Consider the following 18,067-nt stretch of genomic DNA (forward strand, 5'->3'; position numbering starts at 1 on the left):
CAACCTAAGAAAATAAGGTCTTGGTATGCATTGGGAGGATCCACTGCAAGCTCCTCTGACTAAAGGAAAATTGCATTAACAGCACCGGACCGAGAATACCTGTGATTTTATACCTGTGATTATAAAAAAAAAAACTAAGCACTGGAGCCTGTTGCACCATTCAGTTACATCATTGCTGATCTATGCCTTGACCGTGATCCATATCTCTCAATGCCCACAATTAATAATAATCTACAATGTCTTTTAGCTTTGACAAAGGGTCATCTGGACTCAACGCTAGTTCTTTTTTTCTCCTTAACCGATGCTGCCAGACCTGCATGAGGTTTTCCGGCATTTTCTCACTTGGTTTCAGATTCCAGCATCTGCAGTAATTTGCTTTTATTAATCTATTTGTTTCCATTTAGCTCCTAACTGTACTAGACCAACTCAGCCCACCAAGTTTCCAACTGCATTCTGAACTTCTTTGACTTAGTACATTCACTGACTTACTCTTTTGAGTAAATAATTGATTATTTTAGCTTGCCTAATTTGAGTAGTTTTTAATACATGCAATAAGTATTCAAATAGGGAGCAAACACTTGTAACTAAGACCAGCTACAGTTCTGAGGGTATAGTGTTTAATTTACCTGCACTCGGTTGTCAATTTGCTTTCCTCTTTCACCAATGCAAGCGAGAATCAGTGGCATTGACGTAAATCTTTCCGCAAGTAACTCAAACAGTGCTAATGTGCACTGTGTACTTATCTAGTACTGATTTTCCTGTAGCTTCTTTATAAAGGTAGTGTGGGTAGAATGCCTTTTGCTTATGTGTGGCAACACGATAAATATATTTTTGCAGATAGTTTAGACATCAACTCTTGGACTGTCCTGACATGGTAAGATATAGATGCTGATGTCTCGCCCATCTGTAATTAGCAGTGCAGCTTGACTTTGAAACTGAGAAACCTGGTCTTTGAGATTTTTTTTTAATGCTGCTAGTTTGATATAAATCAGACATCTGGCAGGCCAGAACCCATAAATTAAATTTTATTTCAACTCCACTCTTTTTTTTAAAAAAAAAGTTTATTTAAAAAAAAAGGTTTAAAAAAAAAAAAAAAGTCTAATTTTTCTTCCTTCTGCAGAAGAACATTGTGCACAGGGACCTGAAGCTGGGGAACATGGTGCTAAACAAAAGGTAACTCAAAACTGATTAGCAGAAACTGATTAGCTGTCAGTTACTGAATCTCTTTTATTAATACTTGGGTCATGAAGTTGAGGGGTATTAGTGCAGGGAAAATGGAAAACTCAGTGTGAATATCCAGCACTTCCAGATCTGAAGTAGCAGTTAGTTCTGAACTCCCCATTCTCACTTGTATACCCTGGCTCAAAGCTCTGAAGAACACCTGTCTCTTGCACCACTGATGTTTTCCTTTGTTCATATCAGCCAACTGTGGCATTTGCGTGTTTGGTTCCCAAATGCCAGTTGGTTGTAGCCTCAGTACCCACCAGTATATGGGCAGAGGCTTCTTAAAAATCCATCTGAGCTGGGTTTGAGCCCAGATGCAAAAATGAAATGCAGTCTCTCAACATCATTTGTTAACCCAACCTCGTTACTCTTTTACTTATTCGAGCTGTTTCTGCAATGCAACCAGGTGGCATTAGTAAGTCACCACTTGGCAACGTAATGGGTCTTGGCATTTGTGCTGCAAACATTAAACTTGGAAGCATCAATTTATATCACTATTACATGTGCTGATGTATGTAACTGAAGAAATTCACAGATTGCAAAGGAAATGCTGGACATCTAATAAAAACACCAAATACTGAACCTCGATCTGGTCAGTGGCTGCCTGCAAGGAAATTAACATTTTCTTAAGATGTAGCACTGGCCTTTTTATTATTTCAGTTTTATGGGTGGCACAGTGGTTAGCACTGCTGCATCAGCGCCAGGGGCCCAGTTTTAATTTCGTCCTTGAGTGACTGTGGATTTTGGCATTCTCTCCCCATGTCTGCGTGGGTTTCCTCCCACAGTCCAAAGATGTGCAGTTTAGGTGGATTGGCCATGCTGAATTGCCCCTTAATGTCCAGGGATGTGCAAGTTCGGTTATGGGGTTAGGGCGGGGTAGAAGGGGAATGTAAATGGAGTGCTCATTCAAAGGGTTGGAGCAGACAGAGTGGGCTGAATGGCCTCCTGCACTGTAGGGATTCTATGATTTAAAGCTTTAATCTTGTATTTTCACTTACTACATATGACCCCTAATAAGAAAAAGCTATGCAAATGTTCTCACCAAAGACAAAGTAATGTAAGGGAGTGCTCTGACCAGTTGCTTGGAAGTGTGAGATCAGCTTAGACAAAAATTTCTAATCAGTTCAACAAATGTGAACAATTTTAATCTTGTATTGGGATTGATATATGATTTACCCTGACAATGCAGTCCTTTTCCCCTTGCTGTCCTTTTCTTAGCTTCTCTAGATCCAAAATCTTTGTTTGGCTGTATCTTAGATGCAAAAAAGAGAACTGTAGCAACAACATTGCATTGCTTGTTAAATCCTTGTAAAGAGCAGTTAATTGCAGTCTTCAAGCCTCATTAATTCGTGGAAATTCCTGAACATTAATAGAAAAGCTCATGGCCACTGCACCTTCAGTACAGCAGACCAACCAGCACTGCACAATTTACAATTTGCTTACATTTCTTGAAGTTTGAAAACTTGGGTTGCATTTAAATGGCTGTAATGGTGGAAGTTTAGTAACCTGGAGCGATAACCACATTGCATTGCATTCATGGAGCATATGTTTTGGAGTTGTTGGTTAATGTGTTATTTACAAATGTGCTCATAAAATGAGTGCTGATGGCTAGGCCAGTGATTATTGCCCATCACTAATTGCCCTTGAGAAAGTGGTCAAAAACTGCCTTCTTGAATCACTGCAGTCCATATGGTGCAGCACCCATTGTTATTTGGGAGTGAGTCCCAGGAATGTGACCAGCAACAGTGAAGGAACGGTGATATATTTCCAAGTCAGGACATTGTGTCTTGGAGGGGAACTTGCAGGCGGTGGTATTCCCATGCATTTGCTGCCCTTGTCCTTCTAGATGGTAGAGGTTGACTGTTTGGAAGGCGCTGTCAAAGGAGCATGGTGCGTTGCTGCAGTGCATCTTGTAAACGTGGTGGAGGAAGTGAATGTTGACAGTGGTGGATGGGGTACCAATCAAACGGGTTGCTTTGTCCTGGGTCATGTCAAGCATCTTGAATGGTGTTGGAGCTGCACTCATCCACTCAAGTGGAGAGTATTCGATCACTGACTTGTGCCTTGTGGACAGACTTTGGGAAGTCATGAGATGAGTTATACTCTACGCAGTTCCCAGTCTCTGACCTGCTCTTTTGTAGCTACAGTATTTATATGGCTGGTCCAGTTCAGTTTCTGGTCAATTTTAAACCCCAGGATGTTGATAGAGAGGGTTTCAGTGATGGTAATGCTATTCAATGTCAAGACATGGTGATTAGAATTTCTGTAATTGGAGGTGGTGATTGCCTGGCTCATGAGTGGTGTGCATGTTACCTGCCACTTATCCACCCAAGTCTGAATATTGTCCAGGTCGTGCTGCATTTGACATGGACTGTGCCAGTATCTGAGGAATTGCGCATGGTGCAATCATCCAAGAGCATCCCCACTTCTGACCTTTTGGTGAAGGGGAGGTCATTAACGAACCAATACAGGGGATTGTGCCTGGGACCCTAGGAAATTCCTGCATCAATGTCATGGGACTGAGATGATTGACCTGCAACAGCCGCACCATATTTCTTTGCCTTGTGAGAGATGTGCTGTGTTCTACAATCTTGTGTGCAAGTCTGTCCCCACTTGGTTTCTCTCCCTGTTATTTGTACATTTATATATCTAGCTAAATTTATTTAACTACTTCTGTAAATGCTCCATTCCTGAGGAAATCTGCCAGCTGCATGGTTAAACTTAAAGACATTTTTTTGTGGGTTTTAAAATCTATAAATGTCCTGTCTCTTTCAAAAACCACAATATTACTGGCTGCAGTAGGTTACATAATGCAGGCTAATACTGCAGCAGTACAGAGGGATTCTCCACTTAGCATGCAATTAACAGTTCTGTAGACTGTCAGTAGGTCGTGAGTTTTTATTAAAGCACAGATCATCTGCTATTCTTCTGTAGAGTCCACCCTCTTTACCATAATTACTGATTAAAGCACAGAAGGAATATTCATACAAGCGCTTGGCCATTTAAATCAGTCATTTACATGTTGTAGTAAAGCACATGCTTGCCAGTGCTTTTTAGATGTTTGTTGTGCAAACAAAATCAAAACTGCCTGCTGGGCAGAGCTGCCACAGTAGTATGTGGCATTGGTGCAGGACTAATGTGATTGCACCACGTAAAAATGTTGCACCACGTAAAAATGGTGCAAGTTTTTAAACTTGGGTTTAGAGAGGGATTGCAATTATGATTTGTGAGCCATCTCTGGAATATGTTGATGTTGTACTTGTCCAACTCATTTCTGGATATGTTGATTTCATTTGCTCCAAGGACCAAAAATTGTTGTAAAAGTAGTGTTCAAAAAAAATTAATTTTTAAAACTTTCCACCTCCTTTTCATCCATTTACACCTGGGGTACTCTAATTTGTGTGCCCTTTACAGATGGGAGGTACTGACCAAGAGCACTGAACATGAGAGCTTTGCCATTGTATGCAGAAATGGTCCACATGATTTAATGCAGTTTTGATTTGGATGGGAATTGCTCTCACTTGATTTTAGGGTACCTACTGTTGGCAAGTCACTTGCCCTTTTAAGCACAAGCAATTTGTGTTTTTTAAATCCTTTATTTAAAAAAAAAGAGAAATGATGGGCCAGATATGGCCCTGTCACAGCAGGGACAAGGCCAGAAAATGCAGCAAACCGTTCAAGACTCAATTGACTTCGGGACTATGAGAGGCCTTAAAATTCAGCGTTATATATGTATTCATTGTAAGATTCCACTGACGCTGCCACCATCGTTTTGTTTTGGGGACTGCTCAAATCCATAATTGCCCATTCTCTTGTACACTTTCCCTTTTGAGCAAGATTTAAATCTTTTGCTGATCTTCATTTTCTAAATTGCAGAGAAACCATCCTGCATTGCATTGAATTGCTGTTTGTACCAATATCTCACTGGGAGAAGGAAAAAGTAACCGTGGTCTTAATTGCACATGGTTGGACTTACAGTTAATGACTGTTAGAAAATGTTCATTTTTAAATAATTTTCCTTTGTTAGTATAGCTGTAGATCACCAACCAGCTTGTACACCAATATATCAAAGCAAATTATGTGGATGCTGGAATCTGAAACTAAAAGAGAAAATGCTTGAAAAATCTCAGCAGGTCTGGCAGCATCTGGAAGGAGAGAAAAGAGCTAATGTTTTGAGTCCCGTTGTCATCTGAACTCTCAAAGTTGACTTTTTTCTCTCCTTACAGTTGCTGCCAGACCTGCTGAGATTTTCCAGCATTTTTTCTTTTAGCTTGTACACCAATGTCTTTCAGCAGGAAATAACCAGGTTCAGAAGTTGTGCTGTGTAATATAATATATGCAAGTTCCCGGAGTGGCACTGGAGATATTCCTTTTTGCTGTCCATATACAGGCAACAAGACCGTTGAAGTTGGCTGAATGATGTTTTCTTTTAATACTCTGGCGAAAACTAACAATACCTGAACTACTCTCCTCCGTGGCTTAGGGATGCTGCATAGTTGTTGCTCTGCATGTTCAATTGGCATCTGATAATCAGAGGAAGAACTGCTTGGATCCAGAACATTTGAGCAATCCCATGAAATATTGATGACACTTTTTATTGTTAAATTCTCAGTGTTTGAAATTGACCATAACCACCATGCTACTTTTTGTGACATTTTATAGTTTGGGAACCCTGTCTGTTATTTTTTTTAAAATTTTCAATCCGTGTTTCTTTTCACAATAAAGGTTTTGCTGATTCTTCAGTTTTATGGTTAATGGTCGACGTGAACCGCACAGCGCTATCGCACACAATCTAACTTGGGAGGGAAAAGAGAAATAATGTCCATCTACAATGATCAGTTAAAATCCGTGTATCCCGTGACATGATATTTGCACGTGGGGTGGTTTGATGCCAATCATTTCAATTTAACAATACAATGGTTAAAATTTTCTTTTTAGAGAATTGTGGCATTTTGACGGCAAGAATTTCTTTTGACACAGCATCTGGCTTGTTCCTTGTTCACATGCATATCCCGCTCCGTGGTTCAATGTCGTAGTTTGCCATACATTGTTCCTGTGTGGTAAGAGGTGGTGGGACAAGACAGGCAAAGGAAGCTAGGTAGTTGAAGGGTTAAATTTCTTGCTACTGTGCAAAGGGAGAGGCTCTCTGAACCCTTCACTACAAGCAAACAATAGTCATTTGCCAGAGGAGCCGTGGCTTGGGTGACTCATCCAGTCTAAATTGTGCTGACGCAAGAGAAGGCTTGCTCATATTTATAACCCTGGATAATGCAGCACAGGGAGCAATTAAAGCAGCAAGTGTCCAACCCAATGTGGGTGTGTGTGTACCTTCTATTTCCTGCCCACTACCACCTCTCTCATTTCCCTGTAAACTTTCAGATGCAGGGAAAAGCAAACTGCTCCAAACGTTCCTGTTTTTGGATTGATACAAGGACAGAGTGGCCTGCTTCAGTAGTTGAACATTTTAGCTGATGGGAAATTGTAGGCAGTAGTGAAATATTGAGACTTTTTTTTCAACCATACCTGCGGTTTGACGGTCAGTCTTACCTTTTGCGATATTGATAAAACGGTGCATGATTGAAAAGCTTTGTGTTGAATAGCTTTTCGATATGGTTCACTCTGCTGGTCATGTGGCTTGTTTCTCCTGTAGTATTAAGTGTCGCTTTCATTTTGAAGAGTTGGACTAGATATGTGTGTGGGGTGGAAGTGATTCTAAATGTTCTGGCTATGGGGGTTTGAATGCTAGTCAATGTCGCAGTTTTATCCTGTATTGCAAGGTAGGTATTTGCCTCCCACTCCCACGATTTTTAAGGTGGAAATTCCAGCATTATCAATTTGTCACAACCAATAAAAATAATCACTGCTTCAGCAGAGCAGTGTGTCAACCAGACATCCAGAGCCCTTTGAGCGAGACTAAAATGATGGACATCCTGGTGTTGAGCTCCAACTCACTGTGCATAAATGAATAACAAACCTAACTTTTTGGAAGCTTTTTTCCATTCGCCCCGGCTCTGCTGTTAGGTGATTTAGTTCCAAATGCATCAGCAGTCCAACAATCTCTTGTGCCCTTCATGTGTGTGCCAGATGGTGAGTATTTGCAGGCTTAAGTGTACAAGTTAGCATAGCCAAGCTACTCATGTCATTAACACTTGTCACTTTCTAGTGGGGGTGTTTAACACTGTCCTAATAATCTAGAGAAAGGGAGTTCAAATACCACCAGGGCAGTTTGGGATTTGTAAAAATGCCATTGTAGGAATAAAGTTGGAAAAACCTACTGATTCACTAATGCCTGAAAGGGAAGGAAACCTGCTGCCCTTGCTTAGTCTGGCTAATTTGTGATTCCAATCCCACGTGAGTGACTCTTAATCTCCCTCACAGGCAGTTACCACCCTTGAGGAATCTAGGAATGGGCAATAAATGCTAGTCTGACCTGTTGCAACCCAGATCCCAATAATGAATTGGGGATAGAAAAGGAACTCTGTTATTACACTGCTGCTTGAGTGGAGTCCTCCTAGGCTGCGGCACCCGAATAGATTAAAATCTCTTGTGTCAGACTCATTATGATACTGCATTTACTCCCTCCTGTTGAGGAACCTCGGCAACTTCTCTTTTTAAACCTAGAGGTGCATGAGGGTGAGTTAGTTCCAGTTAGGAGTACTTGGCAAGTTGAGTTTCTGGTTAGCAGATTGGAATCTTGTGTTAAGCTGTTCCATAGACTAGTGATATTAAGTTGAAAGTGCTTCAATTCATCTCAGCTATGGCTTTGAACGATTTTGAGATGGGTTTAAGAGCAGCTTTCAGACGTAAATGTGTTTAATTCGCAATGATGAATTGCCTAGCTCCCTTAGTGATGTGTTTTTATTATGAGTGTTTCTATTGTTCTGACACAGCATGTTTGTGCTGTGGTTCATTGGGTGGGCCCATGAGTTGGAAGCTTCCTGTCAGAACCTTGTCTTGTAATATCTCGAAGCATTTCAGGCAAAATAGTGCCTTTTGATGTACAGTGACTTTGCAGAGACCGTATCTTCAGGCTGAAGCCGTTTACTGGTTGTTTGCTCTAGTTAATTAATGTATGTGCACAACTGGAGTCCTTTACTTAAAGTGCACTGCATTTAACTTCCTCTAAGCAGAACGCACCAACTACCTAATCTTCCATGTTTATAACTAACTGAATAACAAATCTGATTTTAGGAATGTTTTTCCACTTTCTTCGTCCCTCCTAAGCTCTAGGATTCCTATTTAGGAGTGCAAAGGAAAGGGGGATAAAAGCTTGCATTTTTATATACCTGTCATGAACCATGGGACAACTCGAAATGGGAAATGGTTTACAGCCAATGAGAAGTCTATTCATTATTCTAATGTAAAACGGGGTGGCCAATTTGTGCACAGCAAGCTCCCACAAACAGCAGTGTGATGGTTATCCGATAACCTGGCTCTGAAATTGAGGGGCATGGGCAATAATTCTGTTTTTCAAAGTAGTGGGATCTTTTAAATATACTTCAGAATGTAGGCATGATGTTTTGAAAAGCAACGCCTCTGTCACTGCAGCACACGTTCAGTACTGCACGATCATGTTCGCTATGATTTTTTTTTGTGCTCCGACCCTGGAGTGGGACTTGAACCTACAGACGTGTATGTAGTTCTTTGTAGCAGCAGGCCTGTATTTCCTTTATGTGCCCCTTCTTTATGCGTGAGCCAGATGGTGAGATATTTGCAGGAGTCTTGGGCGTAAGAGTAAACGTAGACAAGTTTTCTGCCATGAACACCTGGGCTTTTAAGTAGAAACACTTAAGTTATTGGACCAGTAATCCAGAGAACACAAAGTTTAAATCCCATCTGAGAGTTTGAATCACGTTTAGCAAGCACTGAAGGAACTATGTGTGCATGTTACATTCTTGTCTTGCCCTTGGGACACGGGCTAATTCTGGCAACCTCACTTGTCTGATTGAAGCATGCTAATTCAGCATTGAGCAGAGATCAAACCTTGTGTGCATGGTTCATTTTAACAGTAAATTTACTCGTGCACCAAAGCAATTTTTCTGCTTTCTTTGAAAACCTAACATAAATCAGGAAAGCATGGTGATTGGAAAATGTGACTTTGGTTATATGGAGTTATGTCATTGCAATTCCAGTTCCTTTTTCTTTTCTTCCAGCTTGAACTTGTCCCCTTCCCCACCCCAACTGAAATCACTGATCTGTCGATCTAAAGTTAGAATTGCTCATTTTAGAAATCTGACACAGCGTGTCTCTCTATAATACCTTTCTGGATTCAGCCACGCTCTAGTTTTAAATGAATTGCATTAAAGTACATTTGGAATCTCTAGGTTGTGCACTTGTAACTTTGGGGCATTTTGGAGTTGGGTTTGATCTGTGGTTGGCTTACATGCCATGTTACATTTGTTGCAAATTACTGTGGCTGTATGAATTGTGACTAAAACTGTTCTAAGTGGACACCCCTTTCTATGTGTAAGAGAGCCATCTTTTAGGAAGACCTTTTGTGCGTAGATGAAGTAAGGAGACAGCAGTTTATGATTAAAACCTGTCTTTTTGTCCTTTTATCCTGTACAGCTCCCACAGACTTTGATAAATGAAGTGACCCTATAGTGTAAATATGCCAATGAAACCTACTCCCAGGAGGCTATTTCACCTTTGAGGCCAGTTGCAGTCAGTTGCGAAGTAAATATATTGTTTATTTCCATTGTGTCTTCTACCTTGATTGACTACTCAGCCAAACTGTGGGGCACAACGATGCATTTTTGTTTGCTGTGAGAAGGACATAAATATGTGGGATTGTGGAGATTCCTCCCACTTTGAGTATTGACTATAGCTTCCTTCAGTTTGGGCCTTGCACTATTTAGTTTCTGTAATCTAATGAGTATGCCATGAAATATCTTCCATATGTGTTTATTATTTCTCTAATCTATACCAGAGTACTGTTTAGAAATACAAATTTAGCTTCAGGCCATTGGTCTATACTTGGTGCTGGTTGTTTTTGAGGTCGGGCATTGCTGACAGGTGAGTCATACACTTGTTTAATTGCAGCCATCTGTGGTTTCAGTTGCTCAGTGATGTGTACCTATTCCAGGCTCTAAAAGCAACGCTACAGCAGAATTGTTTTACTTAATCAAAATTACCTTGTACCAACACACGAGTAATTCAATAATGCATCTTTACTCTTCTGAATGGATGTGACTGAATGGATTTTGCGATCTGGTGGAGTGAATTTTCCTTTCCACCTTCGTTCTTATTCAAAATCTGAATTTGAGGACTGCCGGGTTCTCCATTTCATATTCTGGAAAAAGTACAGCTCCACAATTCTCAATCTGATCTGTCACACCACATTGTAAAAATAAATGAAATATAAATTTAAATGCAAAGGGGCCGTCACCATTGCATTCTTCTCCCCTCTTGAAAGTTAATTTGGCCCCTATATTTAAAAAAACAACATTTTTTAGATTCCTACTTTCAGTCTTGGTAACTGACTTTCCGCAGAGTGTCCTTGTGACCAGGGACCATAGAAACTGTATGCGCAATGTTCATTTAAATTTTGTTTTTATCCCATCCTTAAAGTTACAAAGCCAATGCGCAGAGTGGGCAGGACAAACCCTTAATCCATCTCATTGCTTGCTCCAAAACCAATTCATGGTCTCCACAGGAGAGACGAGCAAGATCCAAGCAGACAAGAAAAGGCTTTGTACATCATCTTGTGTTTCATCTTTGCCAAAAGACCAAGAAGCAATGCGCATTGTTCACGAGTGTGCACTTTTTTTAATGTTCATGCAATCTGGTGTAATGCATCATGGAATGTACATACCTATTAGACACCAAGCTGTAATTCCATTTGTGAAGCTGTTTCTGGGCTTGTAAAATGACCTCAGTTGCAGAAATAAAGATTTAGTTAGCTGCTCGTAGGTTAATTTGACAGCCTGTTTAAAGGCAGCAACTTCTAAAGTGAGCTGCTGTGGTCTCCTTTCTCCTCCTTTACCTTCACTGCTAAAAACAGTAAGTAAATTGGGTGCACACTCAAGTCTTTTCTTTTGCCCACAGGACCCACAGAATCACCATCACTAACTTCTGCCTTGGAAAGCATCTAGTTAACGAGGATGATTTACTGAAAGATCAGCGGGGGAGCCCTGCCTACATCAGCCCTGATGTACTGAGTGGTGAGTTCCCAGTTCTGCCTGATGACTAAAAACTGTTGGCAGGGAGTGGGCGGATTGCAGTTTTTTTTTTTTTTTAAGGCTGCCCGTGTTCCTGCATCAGTGTTTACAGTATATAGTGACATGAGACAGGAAAGCCTTCTCTTGTCTCTACGCCCACTCTTTTTTCCTGTTGTCCAACTCTTTCAGCTTCCAGTGAAGTATTTCTGTGCAGGAACCATATTTTATCATCTAGTGGCTGCACCAAATGATATAGTAGCCATGGGGGATATGATGAAGAAAATATACTACTTTCTTTGAGTGAAGAGAGACCTTCATTGAATTTTGTGCTGTAATTTAGCTACGTGTTTTCAAATTGTTATAATTCCTGTAGAGACGTGTAACTTTAAAAAGATTTGAGTTAATAGCTAAAAGAATGACCTGCCAAACTTTTTGTAACAAATGACTGAAAGCTCTTTTATTTTTGTCGGTAACTTGTACTTTATACTTCAGAGCAGACCCCCCCTACATGTACCATATGAATCAGAGACTTTATAGCACAGTTGCTTCTAGTGGGTTCCCATGTCCCTGCTTTGCTGAGTAGTAGCCTCAAATGACTGTCTCCAGATGCTTTCCCCCCGGACCACATATCTCCTGGATGGCTGCAGGATATGTCTCTTAGACTGTCGTCCAGAAGCCTTTTCACTTTGCTGGCCACATAGTTATGTATTGTGCCTGTGATCTTGATTTGTAGGGAAGCCTGTTGCCTGATCTCAAGAATGGCTTCCCGTCTTCTTACCCATGGCAATGAGAAACTTGTTAACCTTGCATCCACGTAGAACTGCTGATTAACTGTTTTTGACCCCAACCCTCTTTCACCTTAATAGTGAATGGATAGTTTATAGCACAACTATTTACAAACTAATACCGAGAACATCTTTTTGGGACTTTGGCAGATGCTGCCTTTAATTCTAAACTCATTGTCTCCATCTAAACACCTCATCTTCCCAGCAAAATGATCTACGCCATCCATTGATCACTAACAATCAAACCACCCATGTTTATTATCAGGCAGACTGCAGAATAGGCCACATGGCACCTTCAGTGTTTGAAGCATCATGAAAGAAGAGAGGAGATGACGAACCAGACTGATTCTACCCAACCAGGCTCCAGGTCAAGAGACTCTTTCAGGTTCTGCAACAAACAAGTGATCATTCATGATAGTCTCACGAAAAGGCCCCAGGGTGCTTGGTGTTAGCGTACGGCTGTTGTAAAGGCCAGGCTGCCGAGTGAGTGAGTAGGTGAGTGAGTGGTGGTTGGGAAGAGGGGCTACTGAGGGTGGTTGGGAAACCGGGCTGCTGAGGGTGGTTGGGAATCGGGGCTGCCCGGTTGGTGGAGGGAATTTGGGAAAAGGAGCTGTAAGTGTGTGGGAGAGAGGGGAGCACGAGGGGTGGATTGGTGTGGTGGGGAAGAGGTTGATTATAATGAGTGTTGGAGGGGGTAGTGATGGGAAAGCAGCTTCACTGAGCCTTTGGTCACCCGGAATATGGTGAGCGTGGCTGAAACCTACACAAATAGCACAAGTGTGTTTAAAACACATTTTAATAGTTATGATGTATTTATTATTATGTTCTTTAATATATGTTGAATGTTATTGCTTGTTTTATTTATGACATATTAAATTTGTTCATGAGGTGTGGGTATTGCAAGCAATGCTAGCATGGGATCACATTAGTTTGTGAAGCTGTAGGTTTTTCATGTACATCCAGCAAGGTGATGTTGTGTTAATACGGACTTCATTCTGTTATATATACATCAACTGCTTGAAATGCTGAGGCCACATTGGTTATTTGACACACATGCATTGGTCCACATCCTTGACAGCAATGGGTAAACAAAAGGAAAACTAATGTTTCTACCCATCTGAAGTGACATGAAGACCTTGCATTTCCCAACAGATTTATAGAATCCCAGAATCCTTACAGTGCAGTAGGAGGTCATTCGGCCCATCAAGTGTGCACAGACCCCAGGAGTATCCTACCTTGGCCCACTCCCCTACCCTATCCCCACCCAGGGACAATTTAGCATGGTCAATCCACCTAACCTGCACGTCTTTGGGAAGAAACCAGACCACCTAGAGGAAACCCACGCAGACACTGGGAGAATGTGCAGACTCCACACAGGTAGTCACCCAAGGCTGGGGATTGAACCCAGGTTCTGTGAGGCAGCAGTGCTAACCACAGTGCCGCCATGACAGAAAGATGCTGTAATTACATGATTTTCTTTTTTTTTTTTAAATATGTTTTATTGAAATTTTTTTTCCCAAACAACAATTTTTCCCCTCTTACAAAGCAAACGCAACAATAACAATACAGAAATTTTTAACAATACACAAGTAACAAAACCCCTTTATCTTTGACCTAAACTAAACTAAAAAAACCCTCCCCCCTGGGTTGCTGCTGCTGGTCATCTATCTTCCCTCTAACGTTCCCCCAGGTAGTCGAGAAATGGCTGCCACCGCCTGGTGAACCCTTGAGCCGATCCTCTCAGGGCAAACTTTATCTGCTCCAGTTTAATAGACCCCGCCATATCGTTTACCCAGGCCTCCAGTCCGGGGGTTTTGCCTCCTTCCACAGGAGTAGGATCCTGCGCCGGGCTACTAGGGACGCAAAGGCCACAACGTCGGCCTCTTTCGCCTCCTGCGCTCCCGGCTCTTCCGCAACTCCAAATAGAGCTAACCCCCAGCCTGGTTTGACCCGGGCCTTCACCACACGCGAAATCACTCCCGTCACTCCCTTCCAATACCCTTCCAGTGCCGGGCACGCCCAAAACATATGTGCGTGGTTTGCCGGGCTCCCGCCACACCTCCCACATTTGTCCTCCACTCCAAAGAACCTGCTCAATCTTGCTCCCGTTATGTGTGCTCTATGTAGCACCTTAAATTGAATCAGGCTAAGCATGAGGAAGAGGAATTTACCCTGCTTAGGGCATCAGCCCACATACCCTCCTCTATCTCCTCCCCTAGTTCTTCTTCCCACTTTCCTTTTAGTTCGCCCACCGACTCCTCCCCCTCTTCCCTCATCTCTCGGTAAATCTCTGACACCTTGCCCTCTCCGATCCACACCCCTGAAAGCACCCTGTCCTGTATCCCCTGTGTCGGGAGCAACGGAAATTCCCTCACCTGTTGTCTAGTAAACGCCCTCACCTGCATATATCTCAAGAAATTTCCCCGGGGCAACTTATACTTTCCCTCCAATGCTCCCAAGCTCTCAAAAGTCCCATCTATAAATAAATCTCCCACCCTCCTAATTCCCAACTGGTACCAGCTCTGAAATCCTCCATCCATTCTTCCTGGGGCGAACCTATGGTTGTTCCTGATTGGGGACCCCACCAGGGCTCCCCGCACCCCTCTCTGTCGCCTCCACTGTCCCCAGATATTCAATGTTGCCGCCACCACCGGGTTCGTGGTAAACTTTTTAGGTGAGATCGGTAGCGGCGCCGTCACCAGCGCCTCTAAACTCGTCCCTTTACAGGACTTTCTCTCCAGTCTTTTCCACGCCGCTCCCTCGCCCTCCATCATCCATTTACGTATCATTGCCACATTGGCGGCCCAATAGTAATCGCCCAAGTTCGGTAGTGCCAATCCTCCTCTGTCCCTACTACGCTGAAGGAACCCCCTCCTTACTCTCAGAACTTTCCTTGCCCACACGAAGCTCGTGATGCTCCTGTCTATTTTATTGTAAAAGGTCTTGGTAATTAGTATAGGGAGACATTGAAATACAAATAAGAACCTCGGGAGGACCATCATCTTAATTGCTTGCACCCTGCCCGCCAGCGATAAAGGCTGCATGTCCCACCTCTTGAAGTCCTCCTCCATTTGTTCTACCAACCGTGTCAGATTAAGTCTGTGCAAGGTTCCCCAGCTCCTAGCGATCTGAATCCCCAGGTATCGGAAGTTTCTTTCCACTTTCCTTAGAGGCAAGCCTTCTATCTCTCTACTCTGGTCCCCTGGATGTATCACAAATAATTCACTCTTCCCCATGTTTAGCCTATACCCCAGGAAATCCCCGAACTCCCTCAAAATTCGCATAACCTCTATCATCCCCCCCCCCCCCCCGCTGGGTCCGACACGTATAACAATAGGTCATCCGTGTATAACGAGACTGTGTTCTTCTCCCCCTCTAATCACCCCTCCATTTCCTGGAGTCTCTCAACGCCATGGCCAGAGGTTCAATTGCCAACGCGAACAACAATGGAGACAGCGGGCATCCCTGTCTTGTTCCCCTATATAGTCGGAAATACTCCGATCTATGTCGACCTGTAACTACGCTTGCCATTGGAGCCCCATAAAGAAGTCTAACCCAGCTAATAAACCCGTTCCCAAACCCAAACCTCCTTAACACTTCCCATAAATACTCCCACTCCACCCTATCAAATGCCTTCTCTGCGTCCATTGCCGCCACTATCTCTGCCTCCCCCTCCACTGGGGGCATCATTATCACCCCTAATAGTCGTCGCACGTTAACATTCAGTTGTCTCCCTTTTACGAACCCTGTCTGGTCTTCGTGCACCACCCCCGGGACACAGTCCTCTATCCTCGATGCCAGTACCTTTGCCAACGATTTGGCGTCCATGTTCAATAATGAAATGGGTCTATAGGACCCGCACTGCAACGGATCTTTATCCCTCTTCAAAATTAACGATATCGTCGCCTGCGACATCGTCAGGGGTAGAGTCCCCCCTTTCCTGGCCTCATTGAACGTCCTCACCATCAACGGGGCCAACAAGTCCACATATTTTCTGTAATACTCCACCGGGAACCCGTCTGGTCCTGGGGCTTCCCTGCTTGGATGCTTCCCAGTCCCTGAATAACCTCGTCCACCCCAATCGGTGCCCCCAGGCCTACCACCCCTCGCTCCTCCACATTCGGGAACCTCAATTGGTCCAGGAACTGCCGCATCCCCTCCTCTCCCTCTGGGGGTTGAGACCTATACAGTTCCTCATAGAAGGTCTTGAACACCTCATTTATCTTTCCTGCCCTTCGCACCGTGTCTCCCCTTTCGTCTCTAATTCCTCCTATCTCCCTCGCTGCTGCCCTCTTTCGCAATTGATGAGCCAACAGGCGACTAGCCTTTTCCCCATATTCATACCTCCTCCCCGGTGCCTTCCTCCACAGTACCTCCGCCTTTCTGGTGGTCAGAAGGTTAAATTCCGTCTGGAGTCGTCTCCTCTCCCTGTACAATTCCTCATCCGGGGTCTCTGCAAATTCCCTATCCACCCTTAAAATCTCCCCCAGTAATCTTTCCCTTTCCTTGGCCTCTGTTTTCCTTTTGTGGGCCCCAATGGAGATCAGCTCTCCTCTGACCACCGCTTTTCGTGCTTCCCATACCACTCCCACAGGGACCTCGCCGTCGTCATTGACCTCCAGGTATCTCTCAATACACCCCCGCACTCTTGCACACACTCCCTCATCCGCCATCAGTCCCACATCTAATCGCCAGAGTGTTCTCTGCTCCCTTTCCTCTCCTAATTCCAGGTCCACCCAATGTGGGGCATGATCCGAAACCGCTATGGCTGAGTACTCCGCTTCTTCCACCCTAGAGATCAACGACCTTCCCAAAACAAAAAAATCTATCCGGGAATACACTTTATGGACATGGGAGAAGAAGGAAAACTCCCTAGCCCTAGGTCTAAGAAATCGCCATGGATCCACTCCCCCCATTTGGTCCATAAACCCCTTAAGTACCTTGGCCGCTGCCGGCCTTCTTCCGGTCCTTGAGCTGGATCTATCTAGCCCCGGGTCCAGCACCGTATTAAAGTCCCCTCCTAAAATCAAGTTTCCTACCTCCAGGTCCGGTATACGCCCCAGCATCCGTCTCATAAATCCCGCATCGTCCCAGTTTGGGGCATACACATTAACCAACACGACCTCCATTCCCTCCAGCCTGCCACTCACCATTACAGATCTACCTCCGCTATCTGCTACGATGTTCTTTGCTTCAAATGCTACCCGTTTCCCCACCAAAATGGCCACCCCTCTGTTCTTTGCGTCCAGTCCTGAGAGGAACACCTGTCCCACCCATCCTTTCCTTAGCCTAACTTGGTCCATCACCTTTAGGTGCGTCTCTTGGAGCATAACCACGTCTGCCCTTAGTCCTTTCAAATGCGCGAGCACTCGGGGCCCTTTATATCGGTCCGTTCAGGCCTCTCACGTTCCACGTGATCAGCCTCACTAGGGGGCTACCTGCCCCCCTCCCGTGTCGACTAGCCATTACCTTCTCTAGGCCAGTCCCATATCCCGCCTCCGCGCTCCCGCTCACTCCCCCAGCGTCGCACACCATCCCCGCCCACCCACTCTTTAGCCATTTCCTTTTGGATTTCCGCAGCAGCAACCCAGTTGTCCCCCTCCCCCCCCCCCCCCCCCCCGCCCCGCTAGATCTCTTTCTAGCATGATTGCTCCCCCCATATTACTTCCGTAAGTCAGCTGACTTCAACTGACCCTGGCTACTCCTGCTCACTCCTCGACCCCCCCGTGCGGGGAACTCCCATCCGCCTTGCGCCTGTCTTCCCGCCTTATTCTTTCTGGCGCGGGAACATCCCTTTACCTGACCCGCCTCTTATGGCGCAGCTCCCTTTCCCCTCCCCCTCCCCTTCCCCATTCTCCAACTATGTCCTGTCTTTCCCCCCTCACTGGCGCCCACATT

The 18,067-nt window shown here is 44.1% G+C and overlaps 1 protein-coding gene across 2 annotated transcripts in view; it reads left to right on the top strand.

Moving 5' to 3' along the window:
- Positions 1-18,067, top strand: part of stk40 (serine/threonine kinase 40) — a 112,373-nt gene that overhangs the window by 68,291 nt on the left and 26,015 nt on the right. For both annotated transcript variants that reach the window (XM_072501929.1, XM_072501934.1), the window contains exons 6-7: positions 1,121-1,173; positions 11,272-11,387. In XM_072501929.1, coding sequence (XP_072358030.1) covers positions 1,121-1,173; positions 11,272-11,387 — 169 coding nt within the window. The remainder of the gene's footprint in view (positions 1-1,120; positions 1,174-11,271; positions 11,388-18,067) is intronic.

Source organism: Scyliorhinus torazame, chromosome 1 (genome assembly GCF_047496885.1).
Source record: "Scyliorhinus torazame isolate Kashiwa2021f chromosome 1, sScyTor2.1, whole genome shotgun sequence".
Lineage (NCBI taxonomy): Eukaryota > Metazoa > Chordata > Chondrichthyes > Carcharhiniformes > Scyliorhinidae > Scyliorhinus > Scyliorhinus torazame.